General features: G+C 39.2%; 1 protein-coding gene across 4 annotated transcripts in view; it reads left to right on the forward strand.

Annotated features, from left to right (window-relative positions):
* rpap3 (RNA polymerase II associated protein 3) overlaps positions 1-19,008 on the forward strand; it is a 39,311-nt gene extending 20,303 nt beyond the window's left edge. For 3 of the 4 annotated variants that reach the window (XM_061914046.1, XM_061914047.1, XM_061914044.1), the window contains exons 12-17: positions 2,944-3,030; positions 3,098-3,231; positions 3,307-3,451; positions 9,516-9,613; positions 9,674-9,774; positions 15,579-15,770. In XM_061914046.1, the coding sequence (XP_061770030.1) occupies positions 2,944-3,030; positions 3,098-3,231; positions 3,307-3,451; positions 9,516-9,613; positions 9,674-9,774; positions 15,579-15,664 (651 nt within the window). In that variant the 3' untranslated portion in view covers positions 15,665-15,770. Of the gene's footprint in view, positions 1-2,943; positions 3,031-3,097; positions 3,232-3,306; positions 3,452-9,515; positions 9,614-9,673; positions 9,775-15,578; positions 15,771-18,804 lie in introns of those variants that run through there. The other variant, XM_061914045.1, reaches the window with a different exon arrangement.
* Positions 19,009-19,574: the final 566 nt, after the last annotated feature.

A 19,574-nucleotide genomic window follows, 5' to 3' on the forward strand; every position in this document is an offset into this window, starting at 1 on the left:
GCATCAACAGTAGTACCTCCACAAACATAATGTACTTAAAGCACTTATTGATACATTTACACAATTATTATGCTTTGACCTTAAAATATTGTCCAAAGATGTATTGCACCAATAAATGTGAGGATTTGTGCATTTAATTAACAAACATTTTACTAGCTTTTATTTGACACAAAAAGCACACACTCTTTGGTAGTGGAAAGAGTGTAAAAGGTACAAAAACTGAGTTATTATGCATTATTGTTATTAATGTACAAGTTGTAGGTGATTCTTTACTTATGTATAAATATAATTTACATTTTTTTCAAACTTTATTTAAAGTAGTACTACCTAATAAAGTAGATCAATACATCTCACCAGCATATATTGAATCTTGATATCACTAGCAAACATTGCTGAATAATAATGATAACAACTGCAGACATAATTTGTGATGAGACTAACATTTGTAGCAGGAAATCAACTGCAAACTAACTTTTACTTAGTAGCATCACGATCACAGCAGCACTCGTTGTGTCAAAGAAATACGTTACTTAGCGATGCACCAATAAGTCCAACTTTGTCTTTTACGGATTAATGTTCAATTTGTGGAGCCCTCAGATGTAAAGACATGATGTGCCTCCAATCTTTTCTTCTCTAAAGACCCTAAGTGTCAAGTGAAGTGAGGTAGAGGTAACCTCTCGGTGATGATAAATATTTTAAATCTCTAAAAATATATTTTTTTCTTAAGAGTGTAAAAATCCACTCCATCCTATTTGTCTTTTTTGTTCATGGTCGCTTTTATATTTGCCTCTAAACCTTTCAAAATAAGCACCGATTCAGGTAAATAAAGAGTAGCTTCATGGGGCTTAGACCATCACCTGAATTGGTATCAGGGCGCTAATTAATTTAAAACCTCTTCTCACTCCGACGCTTACCAAAATCATGCGGTAAAAGTAAGCTTGCGCTAATTATTTTAAAACCTCTTCTCACTCCAGCACTTACCAAAGGCATGCAGTAAAAATTTGAGTGTGATGTAAGGATACCATCATGAAAAGCACATTTAATTAAAAAAAACGTTATTATGGTCTACCTTTACTTGTAAATGAAGTCCATGCAAGCTCCTTCTGATCAAAATCATTGATAACTTGTTTATAGAAGTCTTCCTTATCTTTCTTCAGTTTTAAAAGTCTCTCTGTCTCGATGGAGATCTTCCTTTATTACCTCCTGCTTTGATTGAAAGTCCATTTTATCAGACCGCTGCTATCATGTGCGGGCGACGACAGAATTATCCTCAGACAACTCCCCCTCCCGTTCTGCTCCGTGGGTGATCTCTTTATCCCACCGCTGCCACCATGCAGTGTTATTGTATAATAATACACTGGGTATTTAGGACTGGAACATGCTTTATTTCAGCCCGGTTGTTTACATAGCCAGCATAAAAGTAGTGGTGTTACATCCTAAAAGATTATGTGGGCTCTGAACCGAGGATGTCGTTGTGGCTTGTGCAGCCCTTTGAGACACTTGTGATTTAGGGTTTAATAAATAAATGTTGATTGATTGATTCTACCCTTGTTTTGTGTTCTGGTTAAATTTGACTGATTTAAAAGTTTTATCTTTAAAAAAAAAATTTAGTTATTTGATCTGCCTGACCTAAAATTCCATGACTTTGTCTACAAGGAGGATATCAACAGACAATTCAGTTCTGGGGAAAGGAATGTTCCTGAAACCTGGACGAGCCCCCCAATTTTTTTTTTACCATGAATTGATTAAGGTGGAGCCCGACTTAAACAAGTTGAAAAACTTATTGGGGTGTTACCATTTAGTGGTCAATTGTACGGAATATGTACTGAACTGTGCTATCTACTAATAAATGTTTCAATCAATCAATCCAATCAATCAATGTGTGGATGTAATGGGGGTATGCAGGTTTTCCCTTTAATATGATCATTAGAGCCATTAAGCCATTTACATTTACATTGATGGCATTTGGACACTTTTGTCGAAAGTGACTTACCAGGCAGACAGTTATCGTCTATTGTCGCCTGGAAAAGGGTGGAGCGCCATATCCGGGTTGGGGAGGAGATCTTGCCCCAGGTGGAGGAGTTCAAGTACCTGGGAGTCTTGTTCACGAGTGAGGGAAGAGTGGATGGTGAGATCGACAGGCGGATCGGTGTGGCGTCTTCAGTAATGCGGACGCTGTATCGATCCGTTGTGGTGAAGAAGGAGCTGAGCCGGAAGGCAAAGCTCCCACGTTCCCATCCTCACCTATGGTCATAAGCTTTGGGTTATTTGTATAAAAAAAACAGTCAATCTATGTTCATATCCTCACCTATGGTCATGAGCTTTGGGTCATGACCGAAAGGATAAGATTACGGGTACAAGCGGCCGAAATGAGTTTCCTGCGCCGGGTGGCGGGTCTCTCCCTTAGAGATAGGGCGAGAAGCTCTGTCATCCGGGAGGAGCTCAAAGTAAAGCCGCTGCTCCTCCACATGGAGAGGAGCCAGATGAGGTGGTTCGGGCATCTGCTCAGGATGCCACCCGAACGCCTCCCTAGGGAGGTGTTTAGGCTATGTCCGACCGGTAGGAGGCCACGGGGAAGACCCAGGACACGTTGGGAAGACTATGTCTCCCGGCTGGCCTGGGAATGCCTCGGGATCCCCCGGGAGGAGCTGGACGAAGTGGTTGGGGAGAGGGAAGTCTGGGCTTCTCTGCTTAGGCTGCTGCCCCCGCGACGCGATAAGCGGAAGAAGATGGATGGATGGACAGTATTGTCTACTCTTAGCACTTGGTCCACCACCCTATCTATTCCTTCAGTTTATATACATGTTAATTCATTGACATTTTATTTTCAGAATGCCATCAGCGAGGAGAGATAGCGTTAATCCTGCTCTTTACTGTCCGTTCCATGTTCAACAAAATGATTACCTGCGCATTAATACCAATGTTTTTGTGGTGCGGCGTCAGGATGGCGCTCCCGACGGCTTTCTGCAAACATCCGGCCGCAGGAGAACGGTGCAGCCCGTAGACAAAGCAGCTCATCTGCGCTCTACAGTAAGTCAACCATCTTGTATTCCCCCTGTTGTGTCCTTTCCCACACCCCTCTTCTATTTGTGCTCAGAAACCTTTGAGGAGGATGGACATAGAGGAGGTCAGTGGTAAGGTGGCGGTACCCGAAGCGCAGTCAGGCGGGCCACAGGAGGCGGCGAGGGACCCCAAAGGCAATTCTGGCTCTATAACAGACACCCGAAACCTGTCAGTTGAACATGCTTCATGATACTTGAAAATATCGTGCTCTTATTGAAATGAAATGTCTCTTTTGTCATTAAGAGAGCAGACAAGCACACAAAGCGAAGAGGAAAGTGTCCATCCTTCATCTGTCCCGCTGCCTCCTCCAGCCTGCAGAAGTTTTCAGTTCGAAGCCGACCTCCGCACCATTGGGAACCAACCGGAAGTGGTGTACAGATACTTGAAGGTAGGGCTGGGCGAAATGGCCTTTTTTTAATACGTGGATGTTTTTAGGCCATGTCACAATACACCATGTATACCGTATTTTTCGGGGTATAAGTCGCAGTTTTTTTTCATAGTTTGGGGGTGCGACATAGACTCCGGAGCGACTTATGTGTGAAATTATTAAAGGGGAACATTATCACAATTTCAATAGGGTTAAAAACAATAAAAATCAGTTCCCAGCGGCTTGTTGTATTTTTTGAAGTTTTTTTCAAAATTTTACCGGTCCCGGAATATCCCTAAATAAAGTTTTGAAGTGCCTTATTTTCGCTATCTTCGAAACCACTATCCATTTCCCTGTGACGTCATACAGGGCTGCCAATACAAACAACACGGCGGTTACCACAGCAAGATATAGCGACATTAGCTCGGATTCAGACTCGGATTTCAGCGGCTTAAGCGATTCAACAGATTATGCATGTATTGAAACAGATGGTCGGAGTATGGAGGCACATAGCGAAAACTAAATTGAAGAAGAAATTGAAGCTATTGAGCGAATAGATATTGACGCTATTCGGCCATAGCTGGGTGTACTTAATGAAGTGGCCCATAGCATGGCTGCTTATTAGCATCGGCGGTAAAATGTGCGGACCAAACGATCAGGACTTTCGCATCTTGTGACACTGGAGCAACTTAAATGCGTCGATTGGTAAGTGTTTGTTTCGCATTAAATGTGGGTATCTAGTTTCAAATGTACATACATACAGCTAGTGTAAATAGCATGTTAGCATCGATTAGCGTAGCATGTTAGCATCGATTAGCTGGCAGTCATGCCGTGACCAAATATGTTTGATTAGCACATAAGTCAACAACATCAACAAAACTCACCTTTGTGATTTCGTTGACTTAATCGTTGCAAATGCATCTGCAGGTTATCCACATCTCTGTGTCATGTCTGTCTTAGCATCGCCGGTCAAATGTGCAGACACTCTGGTACATTCAAAGGGGGTCTGGCGGCAGATTTCTTGCCAGTGGTACAACTTGAATCCCTCCCTGTTAGTGTTGTTACACCCTCCGACAACACACCGACGAGGCATGATGTCTCCAAGGTTCCAAAAAATAGTCGAAAAAACGGAAAATAACAGAGTGGAGACCAGGTGTTTGTAATGTGAAAATGAATATGTCGGGTGTGTTACCTCGGTGACGTCACGTTCTGACATCATCGCTAAGAGACCGATAAACAGAATGGTGTTTAATTCGCCAAAATTCACCCATTTAGAGTTCGGAAATCGGTTAAAAAAATACATGGTCTTTTTTTCTTCAACATCAAGGTATATATTGACGCTTGCATAGGTTTGGTGATAATGTTCCCCTTTAACACATTACCGTAAAAAAGGGGTAGGGAACCTATGGCTCTCGAGCCAGATGTGGCTCTTTTGATGACTGCATCTGGCTCTCAAGAAAAATCTTAGCTGACATTGCTTAACACGATAAGTAATGAATAATTTGTCCAACACCCTTGACGTGAATCCCTGAGGGGTGATGGATGGCTGGGCAGTGCCTGAAGAGCTGCAGCCTGCCACCGTAGCCCCCACTCCATCCCCTATGTTGCAAGTCTGGAGTTGTATGTTGTGATACGTATATATGCTTTGCTCTATAGTTTTTTTCCCGTAGCTGTTCTGTGAACCGAACACTGTTTGTTTGTCTAATCAAATCAATCAGTCAATTAACAAAGTTTTGTTGTTCTTGGACAATAACAATACCTACCTACCTACCTAATTACGTTGGTAATCACAGTGTCAAAATATCCGTTTTCTACCACACCTGTTCAAGAAGTTGCATTCATGGTAAGAAGTATTTTATTTATTATTGGTTAGCTTCAGAATAAAAATGTTAATTAAAAATAATAAGAGACCTACAATAGTCTAAAAATGTTGGTCTTACTAAAAAAAAAATGCAGGCATTTAGTTATATTCAGTGTTAAAAAAACTATTCTATGGCTCTCACGGAAATACATTTTAATACATTTTGGCTTTAATGGCTCTCTCAGCCAAAAAGGTTCCCGACCCCTGCCGTAAAAGATCAAATAATATTGTTTATCTCATTCGCGGAAGAGACGAAGAAAATGTCAGCAATCGTCACACACACATCAACCAATGAGAATTCGGCGGGGGAGGGTCATGGCAGAAGTGCATTGTGGGTCATGGAATGCTAACTGCTATGTGCTATATGCTACTGCCGTAGCTATTAAAGTGGATCATTTCATCGTTGGCGGTAACTGATAAAAACTGAGAAGGGCTGAACAAAAATGGCACCGAAAAGGAAATCTTGTACTGATTGTTTGATAAACGTATAGCATTTTCTATATGTTATAGTTATTTGAATGACTCTTACCATAATATGTTACGTTAACATACCCTGCACCTTCTCAGTTGGTTATTTATACGTCATATAACGTACACTTATTCAGCCTGTTGTTCACTATTCTTTATTTATTTTAAATTGCCTTTCAAATGTCTATTCTTGGTGTTGGGTTTTATCAAATACATTTCCCCCAAAAATGTGACTTATACTACAGTGCGACGGATATGTGTTTTTTTTTCCTTCTTTATTATGCATTTTCGGCCGGTGCGATTTATACTCCGTAGCGACCTATAATCCGAAAAATACGATATCTGAATATTTGGCCCTAAATGAACACTTGATGCATATAATCACAGCAGTATGATGATTCTATGTGTCTACATTAAAACATTCTTCTTCATACTGCATTCATATATGCTACTTTTAAACTTTCATGCAGAGAGGGAAATCACAACTAAAAGTGTATTTATTAAACAGTTGATAAGCAGTGGCACAAACATTCATGTCATTTCCAAAACAGGAAGTGCAAGATTGTCAGAGACATTTTAAAACAAGCTATGTGTGCACTTTTGTGCATGATGTCACTAAGAACACTTATCAAAACAACACTAAATTAAAGTGCACTTTTTGTACAGAATGCCACTACAATAGTTTAAAACTAATAAAGTGCACTTTTGTGCATGATGTCACTAAGATGACATATCATAACAACACTATATTAAAGGGCACTTTTTGTACAGAACGCCACTACAATAGTTTAAAACTAATAAAGTGCAGTTTTGTGCATGATGTCACTAAGATGATTTATCAAAACAACACTAAATTAAAGTGCACTTTTTGTACAGAATGCCACTACAATAGTTTAAAACTAATAAAGTGCACTTTTGTGCATGATGTCACTAAGATGACATATCAAAACAACACTATATTAAAATGCACTTTTTGTACAGAACGCCACTACAATAGTTTATAACTAATAAAGTGCACTTTTGTGCATGATGTCACTAAGAAGACTTATCAAAACAACATTAAATTAAAGTGCACTTTTTGTACAGAATGCCACTACAATAGTTTTAAACTAATAAAGTGCACTTTTGTGCATGATGTTACTAACATGACATATCAAAACAACACTATATTAAAATGCACTTTTTGTACAGAATGCCACTACAATAGTTTATAACTAATAAAGTGCACTTTTATGCATGATGTCACTAAGATGTTTTATCCAAACAACACTAAATTAATGTGCACTTTTTTTTTACAGAACGCCATAAATAAAGTGCACTTTTGTGCATGATGTCACACAAGATATTTCAATAAGTGTCAAATAGAAATGAGCTGCATAATAGGAATTCAAATAGTGTATGTCCTTCGCTATGTGATAGGTTGCTGCGGACGTTATCTCCTTCTGTTGTTGACTATTTTTTTCATACGGTGTGGATCTGGAAATGGTTGCTTGAGCATGTTGACATTTTCAAGGACTCTTCATTATCTAGCAGGTGCCTTTTTAAATTATGCTACAAATTAGCAGTAATGCTACTTTTTGTAGCAACGCTTTTGCCCCACACTGACAAACAGGCTAGACCAGACCTGGGCAAATTAATGCGGCCTGTTGAGCTTTTCAATCTTGCACGCCGGACATTCCCAAATATTTTTTTTTAGATTTTTAAGATGGAAATTGTAGCTGCCATTATGATGTGCACTCATGTTTTCTAATGACCGTAAGTCTTCAACTATACAAAGTATTTCAATGGTTGGAATATGCGCTTATGGATGATATACTATGGTAATCTACGTCACAGTAGCTCAGACGAGGCACCAAGCAGTGTGGGCGGGAAGCGTTTCCACAGACGCAGAAGGAGAGTTTCACAAGAAAGTTCTAAAGCTCAGTGATATATAGAATAGAATAAAAGTACTTTATTGATCCCTGGAGGAAATTCCGCAAATATCAGATGTATCGGATTGTAGGTGGGTTTATTGTGTACCCTTCGCGTTCATATTTCACTGTTTGTTGCATTTTTTTTGCGTTTCACATGATTGTAAAATATGTCGATCGAAAGGGGGTGTGACATTCATATTTTGTCAATATTCAGTGTTTTATCCTTCATAGAAAAATGTAAAAATGTCATTCCGTTTTTTAAGGCGGTCTTTCATAATGTTTTTAGCATTCAATCAGACATTATTGTGAGGTTTTGTATTAGTGTTCCTAAACAGACACATTTTTTTCTCTAAATGTGGCCCCCGAGTCAAAATAATTGCCCAGGCCTGGAAGCTGCAATACATACAGAATAGTGCTGGTAGGATCCTGATGAGAGTGCAGAAATATGACCATGTCACACCAATTCTCAAATCCCTTCACTGGCTTCCTGTTCCAGTCAGGGTTGAATACAAAGTCTCCCTACTAACCCACCAGTGCCTCCATGGAAATGCTCCCCTCCTACCTCAAAGAACTGCTCACCCCCAAATCCTCCACACGACACCTCCGCTCCGGACAGGCTAACCTCCTCCAACCTTCGAGGACAAAGCTACGAAGAATGGGAGACCGGGCTTTCTGCTCCGCCGCTCCCAGTCTGTGGAACACTCTCCCTGACCACCTGAGGGCACCACAGACTGTGGATGCTTTTAAAAAAGGCTTAGAAATCCTTCTTTTTAAAAATACTTTATATGCATACTAGTTGTAGCTCAGAGGTAGGGAACCTATGGCTCTCGAGCCACAGCCAGATGTGGCTCTTTTGATGACTGCATCTTGCTCTCAGATAAATCTTAGCTGACGTTGCTTAACACGATATGTAATGAATAATTCCGCTGGTAATCACAGTGTAAAAAAATAACGTTCAAAATATAAAACATTTTAATCCATCCATCCGTTTACTACCGCATATGTTCAAGAAGCCACTAATGGTAAGAAGTATTTTATTTATTATTGGTAAGCTTCAGAGTAACAATTTTATTAAAAATAAAAATGTATTTCGTATACTCTAAAAATGTTGGTCTTACTTAAAAATGCACGCATTTAGTTGTATTCAGTGTTAAAAATATTATAAGGCTCTCACGGAAATGCATTTTAAAATATTTGGCTTTCATGGCTCTCTCAGCCAAAAAAATTCCCGACCCCTGTTCTAGCTATTAAGCTGTTTTAGTTTTTATTTGTATTATATTTTTATTTTATTCTTTTTAATACACTGTAGCAGGTTGTTTACTCCATGTAAAGTGCTTTTTTACAATCAAAATATATTATTATTATTGTTACAAATTACGGTTGTCTGTTCAACATCTTCCCGCTTGAAGCCAAACCACCGCCAGACGATGGACCCCCCTACGGTTTTTCTTGTGAATTAATTTTTCCTTCTTTTTTTACCAGATTCACACTTTCTTTCTCTCGTATTACCACTCGCACCATAGCTAACGTTACCCATGCTGCTACCTCTCTGCTCTGCAAGGGCCTATACGTATGTGACATATGTAAGAAGGTGCGCTTGTTTTATGTCTCTGTGAGAAGGAGAGACAAGAAAGAGTGAGAAAAAGCCTGTAGTGTAATGCCCGCAGCTAAAAGCAATGTATACTCTAATATCGCCATATAGTCATTTTCTATATCGCACAGACAAACCTGGCGATATATCCAGTATAATCCATATATCGCCCAGCCCTACTTGAAGGTGCAACCTCCTGCTTCACTGCGATGTCATTCCCACTCTGAAGCGTTCGTGTTGTCTTGCACGCAGCAAATCAAGCCCGAGGCGTACGCGCACATCTTCCAGAGCTCCCTGGAACCCAATGTCCTGAGTCAGATCCTGCAGACGCTGCGGGACTTCTACGTTCGGTGAGTTCCGGCGCATTGTGCCGCCCGCAGCTCGGCAGTAACGTTTGACGTATCGTGCAGGAACGAAGCTGCGGGCGTCACCATGGAAATTCTGAAGAGTCTGTCCAGCGGGAGGCGCTTCGACACGGCCGTCATGTTCATGTCTTCCTCAGAGAAGAAAGGTAGGACACCATCGGCCCAAACTGTTTGTTTACATGCTTTTTTTTTTTTATTCCTCTTTGCTATTTGGGCTATTGGACCCTAATTAGAATAAAAACTAAGAATCATCTTTTGATATGATGTACTTAGTCCATAAGTACACAAACGTGTACTTCATGTTTAGTAACATGCTAATTCTTATTTTTACAGTTTTTTCCCCCCAAATTCCATTGTATGTTATACTCTTCTGACACCACCAGATGGCAGTATAAGTGTGCACATAAGTGGCCATAAGACTCCAATTCAGTAGTGGACACAATTTTGGATACAAGAGCTAAAAGGTGCTGTCCACGCATGTGGCCACTAAGCCTTTAGAGGTTTTAAATATCCACAGACTGCGATGAGGTGGCGACTTGTCCAGGGTGTACCACGTCTTCCGCCCGACTGTAGCTGAGATAGGCACCAGCGACCCCAAAGGGAATAAGCGGTAGAAAATGGATGGGATGGAAATATCCAAAGAAAGGCAAATAACGGATTCAAACCCTATACTGTGCCTCTTGTGGTTATTTGACACATTTTCAATTCAGTTTTACACATTAGAAGTTGTATTTTCCCCATATATTAGCTGTTGTGAAGTGAGTTATTTGCACAGAAATATTCTGTAAATGATTATTTAAATACCTTTATTTTATTCCAAGGCAGTAAAACTGCTGATCCAACAAAACAGAAGTCATGGTCATGGACCCACTAGCTGCGCAAGCTAGCTCTTCAGTCACTCTTATTCAATATGCAAAGAAAGGCAAATAACGGATTCAAACCCTATACTGTGCCTCTTGCAGTTATTTAACACATTTTCAATTCAGTTTTACACATTAAAAGTACCTTATTTTCCAGACTTTAAAACACACCGGCACCCACTAAAATTTTGAAGATTTCTTTTTCTCATATATTAGCTGTTGTGAAGTGAGTTATTTGCATATAAATATTCTGTAAATGTTTATTTAAATACCTTCATTTTACTCCAGGGCAGTAAAACGGCTGATCCAACAAAATATAAGTCATGGTCATGGACCCACTCGCGGCGCATGCTAGCTCTCATATCAGCTAAAACAGACTCAATAACTCCACTGTGACATTTTGGTGAATTTACTGAGGAATTTGTGAAAGTGAAACAACACAAAAATAATGTCAGTGTAAGTTAACAATACTAACACAAACATGGGACGGTTTAGTAAGTACCAATTGTTTTTGTTATATTGTAAAACTTACAAATGTTGCTTCGAGTGTTAAATGAAGAGTCAATACGAGTAAAAACGGTACGAAAGGCTAATGCGGACGCTGTATCGATCTGTTGTGGTGAAGAAAGAGCTGAGCCGGAAGGCAAAGCTCTAAATTTACCAGTCGATCCACATTCCTATCCTCACTTATGATCATGAGCTTTGGGATATTTGTATATAGAAAAAAAATACAAAAAACTTTGACATTTTTACATGTAATTAATTTCACAACCAATACTACGTTAATGTTAAATCTTACTCGTAAAAAAGTAATCCCCCAATTTTCAACAGTCCGCTCATTTGAGCAGGAAAACGCTAAACACCATCTTTGTTTTCTACCTGTCAACTGTCAGTTTAGCATCTTTGTTTTTTACCTGTCAACTGTCAGTTTAGCATCTTTGTTTTCTACCTGTCAACTGTCAGTTTAGCATATTTGTTTTCTACCTGTCAACTGTCAGTTTAGCATCTTTGTTTTCTACTTGTCAACTGTCAGTTTAGCATCTTTGTTTTCTACCTGTCATCTGACAGTTTAGCATCTTTGTTTTCTACCTGTCAACTGTCAGTTTAGCATCTTTGTTTTCTAGCTGTCAACTGTCAGTTAAGCATCTTTGTTTTCTACCTGTCAACTGTCAGTTTAGCATCTTTGTTTTCTACCTGTCAACCGTCAGTTTAGCATCTTTGTTTTCTACCTGTCAACTGTCAGTTTAGCATCTTTGTTTTCTACCTGTCAACTGTTAGTTTAGCATCTTTGTTTTCTAGCTGTCAACTGTCAGTTAAGCATCTTTGTTTTCTACCTGTCAACTGTCAGTTTAGCATCTTTGTTTTCTAACGGTCAACCGTCAGTTTAGCATCTTTGTTTTCTACCTGTCAACTGTCAGTTTAGCATCTTTGTTTTTTACCTGTCAACTGTCAGTTTAGCATCTTTGTTTTCTACCTGTCAATTGTCAGTTTAGCATCTTTGTTTTCTACCTGTCAACTGTCAGTTTAGCATCTTTGTTTTCTACCTGTCATCCGACAGTTTAGCATCTTTGTTTTCTACCTGTCAACTGTCAGTTTAGCATCTTTGTTTTCTACCTGTCAACTGTCAATTTAGCATCTTTGTTTTTCTAGCTGTCAACTGTCAGTTTAGCATTTTTGTTTTCTACCTGTCAACTGTCAGTTTAGCATCTTTGTTTTCTACCTGTCAACTGTCAGTTTAGTATCTTTGTTTTCCACCTGTCAACTGTCAGTTTAGCATCTTTGTTTTCTACCTGTCAACTGTCAGTTAAGCATCTTTGTTTTCTACCTGTCAACTGTCAGTTTAGCATCTTTGTTTTCTACCTGTCAACCGTCAGTTTAGCATCTTTGTTTTCTACCTGTCAACTGTCAGTTTAGCATCTTTGATTTTTACCTGTCAACTGTCAGTTTAGCATCTTTGTTTTCTACCTGTCAACTGTCAGTTTAGCATCTTTGTTTTCTACCTGTCAACTGTCAGTTTAGCATCTTTGTTTTCTACCTGTCAACTGTCAGTTTAGCATCTTTGTTTTCTACCTGTCAACTGTCAGTTTAGCATCTTTGTTTTCTACCTGTCAACTGTCAGTTTAGCATCTTTGTTTTCTACCTGTCATCTGACAGTTTAGCATCTTTGTTTTCTACCTGTCAACTGTCAGTTTAGCATCTTTGTTTTCTACCTGTCAACTGTCAGTTTAGCATCTTTGTTTTCTACCTGTCAACTGTCAGTTTAGCATCTTTGTTTTCTACCTGTCATTGGACACTTTAGCATCTTTGTTTTCTACCTGTCAACTGTCAGTTTAGCATCTTTGTTTTCTACCTGTCAACTGTCAGTTTAGCATCTTTGTTTTCTACCTGTCAACTGTCAATTTAGCATCTTTGTTTTTCTAGCTGTCAACTGTCAGTTTAGCATCTTTGTTTTCTACCTGTCAACTGTCAGTTTAGCATCTTTGTTTTCTACCTGTCAACTGTCAGTTTAGTATCTTTGTTTTCCACCTGTCAACTGTCAGTTTAGCATCTTTGTTTTCTAGCTGTCAACTGTCAGTTTAGCATCTTTGTTTTCTACCTGTCAACTGTCAGTTAAGCATCTTTGTTTTCTACCTGTCAACTGTCAGTTTAGCATCTTTGTTTTCTACCTGTCAACCGTCAGTTTAGCATCTTTGTTTTCTACCTGTCAACTGTCAGTTTAGCATCTTTGTTTTCTACCTGTCATCTGACAGTTTAGCATCTTTGTTTTCTACCTGTCAACTGTCAGTTTAGCATCTTTGTTTTCTACCTGTCAACCGTCAGTTTAGCATCTTTGTTTTCTACCTGTCAACTGTCAGTTTAGCATCTTTGATTTTTACCTGTCAACTGTCAGTTTAGCATCTTTGTTTTCTACCTGTCAACTGTCAGTTTAGCATCTTTGTTTTCTACCTGTCAACTGTCAGTTTAGCATCTTTGTTTTCTACCTGTCAACTGTCAGTTTAGCATCTTTGTTTTCTACCTGTCAACTGTCAGTTTAGCATCTTTGTTTTCTACCTGTCAACTGTCAGTTTAGCATCTTTGTTTTCTACCTGTCATCTGACAGTTTAGCATCTTTGTTTTCTACCTGTCAACTGTCAGTTTAGCATCTTTGTTTTCTACCTGTCAACTGTCAGTTTAGCATCTTTGTTTTCTACCTGTCAACTGTCAGTTTAGCATCTTTGTTTTCTACCTGTCATTGGACACTTTAGCATCTTTGTTTTCTACCTGTCAACTGTCAGTTTAGCATCTTTGTTTTCTACCTGTCAACTGTCAGTTTAGCATCTTTGTTTTCTACCTGTCAACTGTCAATTTAGCATCTTTGTTTTTCTACCTGTCAACTGTCAGTTTAGCATCTTTGTTTTCTACCTGTCAACTGTCAGTTTAGCATCTTTGTTTTCTACCTGTCAACTGTCAGTTTAGTATCTTTGTTTTCCACCTGTCAACTGTCAGTTTAGCATCTTTGTTTTCTAGCTGTCAACTGTCAGTTTAGCATCTTTGTTTTCTACCTGTCAACTGTCAGTTAAGCATCTTTGTTTTCTACCTGTCAACTGTCAGTTTAGCATCTTTGTTTTCTACCTGTCAACCGTCAGTTTAGCATCTTTGTTTTCTACCTGTCAACTGTCAGTTTAGCATCTTTGATTTTTACCTGTCAACTGTCAGTTTAGCATCTTTGTTTTCTACCTGTCAACTGTCAGTTTAGCATCTTTGTTTTCTACCTGTCAACTGTCAGTTTAGCATCTTTGTTTTCTACCTGTCAACTGTCAGTTTAGCATCTTTGTTTTCTACCTGTCAACTGTCAGTTTAGCATCTTTGTTTTCTACCTGTCATCTGACAGTTTAGCATCTTTGTTTTCTACCTGTCAACTGTCAGTTTAGCATCTTTGTTTTCTACCTGTCAACTGTCAGTTTAGCATCTTTGTTTTCTACCTGTCAACTGTCAGTTTAGCATCTTTGTTTTCTACCTGTCATTTGACACTTTAGCATCTTTGTTTTCTACCTGTCAACTGTCAGTTTAGCATCTTTGTTTTCTACCTGTCAACTGTCAGTTTAGCATCTTTGTTTTCTACCTGTCAACTGTCAATTTAGCATCTTTGTTTTTCTAGCTGTCAACTGTCAGTTTAGCATCTTTGTTTTCTACCTGTCAACTGTCAGTTTAGCATCTTTGTTTTCTACCTGTCAACTGTCAGTTTAGTATCTTTGTTTTCCACCTGTCAACTGTCAGTTTAGCATCTTTGTTTTCTAGCTGTCAACTGTCAGTTAAGCATCTTTGTTTTCTACCTGTCAACTGTCAGTTTAGCATCTTTTGTTTTCTACCTGTCATCTGACAGTTTAGCATCTTTGTTTTCTACCTGTCAACTGTCAGTTCAGCATCTTTGTTTTCTACCTGTCAAGTGTCAGTTTAGCATCTTTTGTTTTCTACCTGTCAACTGTCAGTTCAGCATCTTTGCTGTCTACCTGTTGGTTAAGCATCTTTGTTTTCTAACTGTCAACTGTCAGTTTAGCAACTTTGTTTTCCACTTGTCAACTGTCAGTTTAGCAACTTTGTTTTCCACATGTCAACTGTCTGTTTAGCATCTTTGTTTTCTACCTGTCAACTGTCAGTTTAGCATCTTTGTTTTCTACCTGTCAACTGTCAGTTTAGCAACTTTGTTTTCCACTTGTCAACTGTCAGTTTAGCAACTTTGTTTTCCACTTGTCAACTGTCTGTTTAGCATCTTTGTTTTCTACCTGTCAACTGTCAGTTTAGCATCTTTGTTTTCTACCAGTCAACTGTCAGATTAGGCCGCTCGCCAGTTCCTCATCACCACTTCAAGATGGCGGCCCAATTTCTCGCGTCACAGCAGCCAATGCTGCGTCTACTTATTACATGTCTATGGGCACCCCTGCTATAAAATTACTCAACTCGGTACCAATTCATAGTCCCGGGTAAATACAATGTGCGGCCCAATACCGCTTATCAAAAAAAGCAACATCGTGTATTGCTCTTCTCAACAGTGCTGCTGTGTTTTTTTTGCCATTAGTCTATTTTAATGCATGGCCTTCTCCCTCCCGCAGTGCTTCAAGAAATATTCGACTTCCTGCTGCAAGCTGACCTGGACAGACCATCCGTGGCGTCCTTGCAGAAGAAGTACGGCGTTTGACCCGTGTATTACTCAGATATTACGGTGCGTTAAGGGACACCAGGGTATAGTAAAGCCCTACCGCACACCCCCCAGTTGCTGCATTAAACCCATCGTGAAATAAAAATGTGTTTTTTCATGCTTTGCTCACTGTTTTTCAGTAGTGGGACTAACGCGTTATTTTCGACGGTAAATAAGTAAATAAGAGTCAATACGAGTAAAAACGGTACGAAAGGCTAATGCGGACGCTGTATCGATCTGTTGTGGTGAAGAAAGAGCTGAGCCGGAAGGCAAAGCTCTCAATTTACCAGTCGATCCACATTCCTATCCTCACTTATGATCATGAGCTTTGGGATATTTGTATATAGAAAAAAAATACAAAAAACTTTGACATTTTTACATGTAATTAATTTCACAACCAATACTACGTTAATGTTAAATCTTACTCGTAAAAAAGTAATCCCCCAATTTTCAACAGTCCGCTCATTTGAGCAGGAAAACGCTAAACACCATCTTTGTTTTCTACCTGTCAACTGTCAGTTTAGCATCTTTGTTTTTTACCTGTCAACTGTCAGTTTAGCATCTTTGTTTTCTACCTGTCAACTGTCAGTTTAGCATCTTTGTTTTCTACCTGTCAACTGTCAGTTTAGCATCTTTGTTTTCTACCTGTCAACTGTCAGTTTAGCATCTTTGTTTTCTACCTGTCAACTGTCAGTTTAGCATCTTTGTTTTCTACCTGTCATCTGACAGTTTAGCATCTTTGTTTTCTAGCTGTCAACTGTCAGTTAAGCATCTTTGTTTTCTACCTGTCAACTGTCAGTTTAGCATCTTTGTTTTCTACCTGTCAACCGTCAGTTTAGCATCTTTGTTTTCTACCTGTCAACTGTCAGTTTAGCATCTTTGTTTTCTACCTGTCAACTGTCAGTTTAGCATCTTTGTTTTCTAGCTGTCAACTGTCAGTTAAGCATCTTTGTTTTCTACCTGTCAACTGTCAGTTTAGCATCTTTGTTTTCTAACTGTCAACCGTCAGTTTAGCATCTTTGTTTTCTACCTGTCAACTGTCAGTTTAGCATCTTTGTTTTTTACCTGTCAACTGTCAGTTTAGCATCTTTGTTTTCTACCTGTCAATTGTCAGTTTAGCATCTTTGTTTTCTACCTGTCAACTGTCAGTTTAGCATCTTTGTTTTCTACCTGTCATCCGACAGTTTAGCATCTTTGTTTTCTACCTGTCCTCCGACAGTTTAGCATCTTTGTTTTCTACCTGTCAACTGTCAGTTTAGCATCTTTGTTTTCTACCTGTCAACTGTCAATTTAGCATCTTTGTTTTTCTAGCTGTCAACTGTCAGTTTAGCATTTTTGTTTTCTACCTGTCAACTGTCAGTTTAGCATCTTTGTTTTCTACCTGTCAACTGTCAGTTTAGTATCTTTGTTTTCCACCTGTCAACTGTCAGTTTAGCATCTTTGTTTTCTACCTGTCAACTGTCAGTTAAGCATCTTTGTTTTCTACCTGTCAACTGTCAGTTTAGCATCTTTGTTTTCTACCTGTCAACCGTCAGTTTAGCATCTTTGTTTTCTACCTGTCAACTGTCAGTTTGGCATCTTTGTTTTTTACCTGTCAACTGTCAGTTTAGCATCTTTGTTTTCTACCTGTCAACTGTCAGTTTAGCATCTTTGTTTTCTACCTGTCAACTGTCAGTTTAGCATCTTTGTTTTCTACCTGTCAACTGTCAGTTTAGCATCTTTGTTTTCTACCTGTCAACTGTCAGTTTAGCATCTTTGTTTTCTACCTGTCATCTGACAGTTTAGCATCTTTGTTTTCTACCTGTCAACTGTCAGTTTAGCATCTTTGTTTTCTACCTGTCAACTGTCAGTTTAGCATCTTTGTTTTCTACCTGTCAACTGTCAGTTTAGCATCTTTGTTTTCTACCTGTCATTTGACAGTTTAGCATCTTTGTTTTCTACCTGTCAACTGTCAGTTTAGCATCTTTGTTTTCTACCTGTCAACTGTCAGTTTAGCATCTTTGTTTTCTACCTGTCAACTGTCAATTTAGCATCTTTGTTTTTCTAGCTGTCAACTGTCAGTTTAGCATCTTTGTTTTCTACCTGTCAACTGTCAGTTTAGCATCTTTGTTTTCTACCTGTCAACTGTCAATTTAGCATCTTTGTTTTTCTAGCTGTCAACTGTCAGTTTAGCATCTTTGTTTTCTACCTGTCAACTGTCAGTTTAGCATCTTTGTTTTCTACCTGTCAACTGTCAGTTTAGTATCTTTGTTTTCCACCTGTCAACTGTCAGTTTAGCATCTTTGTTTTCTAGCTGTCAACTGTCAGTTAAGCATCTTTGTTTTCTACCTGTCAACTGTCAGTTTAGCATCTTTTGTTTTCTACCTGTCATCTGACAGTTTAGCATCTTTGTTTTCTACCTGTCAACTGTCAGTTCAGCATCTTTGTTTTCTACCTGTCAAGTGTCAGTTTAGCATCTTTTGTTTTCTACCTGTCAACTGTCAGTTCAGCATCTTTGCTGTCTACCTGTTGGTTAAGCATCTTTGTTTTCTAACTGTCAACTGTCAGTTTAGCATCTTTGTTTTCTACCTGTCAACTGTCAGTTTAGCAACTTTGTTTTCCACTTGTCAACTGTCAGTTTAGCAACTTTGTTTTCCACATGTCAACTGTCTGTTTAGCATCTTTGTTTTCTACCTGTCAACTGTCAGTTTAGCATCTTTGTTTTCTACCTGTCAACTGTCAGTTTAGCAACTTTGTTTTCCACTTGTCAACTGTCAGTTTAGCAACTTTGTTTTCCACTTGTCAACTGTCTGTTTAACATCTTTGTTTTCTACCTGTCAACTGTCAGTTTAGCATCTTTGTTTTCTACCAGTCAACTGTCAGATTAGGCCGCTCGCCAGTTCCTCATCACCACTTCAAGATGGCGGCCCAATTTCTCGCGTCACAGCAGCCAATGCTGCGTCTACTTATTACATGTCTATGGGCACCCCTGCTATAAAATTACTCAACTCGGTACCAATTCATAGTCCCGGGTAAATACAATGTGCGGCCCAATACCGCTTATCAAAAAAAGCAACATCGTGTATTGCTCTTCTCAACAGTGCTGCTGTGTTTTTTTTGCCATTAGTCTATTTTAATGCATGGCCTTCTCCCTCCCGCAGTGCTTCAAGAAATATTCGACTTCCTGCTGCAAGCTGACCTGGACAGACCATCCGTGGCGTCCTTGCAGAAGAAGTACGGCGTTTGACCCGTGTATTACTCAGATATTACGGTGCGTTAAGGGACACCAGGGTATAGTAAAGCCCTACCGCACACCCCCCAGTTGCTGCATTAAACCCATCGTGAAATAAAAATGTGTTTTTTCATGCTTTGCTCACTGTTTTTCAGTAGTGGGACTAACGCGTTATTTTCGACGGTAAATAGTGGTCTAACGCGTCATTTTTTATATTCGGTAACTCAGTTACCGTTATTACATGATGCGCATCTGCGTTATTTTACGTTGTGTGTTTACTAACAAAACATCATGTCAGAGCGGAAGTCGAGTTTGTTAACATGGATCGAAGACTAGAAGACATGCAGGCTATTTCTACAGTGGAGTCACCCGCTTAAATTGCACGGAAAACATTTTCATGTACCTGGACACAGTAGACAGTGAGGACATGAACATGGAAAGCGAGCTAAAGAAGACACTCCCAACCCTGCCTCTGCTCATCGTTCAGCACTGAAGGTACACACACTCTGTCAATTCTCTTATATGCTCTTTCATTCTAGACTTCTAGAGTGTTTGATTATCACATTCTAAATGTATAGACTATAAAGTTCACAAACATAAGGAGGGTGTGTTGTATGTAGACCACATGGCTGAGCAGAGTTCAGTGATGCAAATGCATGTCAGGTTCAATGGAATGACATCACACTGTATTATACAAAT

The sequence above is a fragment of the Nerophis ophidion genome, linkage group LG10 (assembly GCF_033978795.1).
Source record: "Nerophis ophidion isolate RoL-2023_Sa linkage group LG10, RoL_Noph_v1.0, whole genome shotgun sequence".
Taxonomy (NCBI): Eukaryota; Metazoa; Chordata; class Actinopteri; order Syngnathiformes; family Syngnathidae; genus Nerophis; species Nerophis ophidion.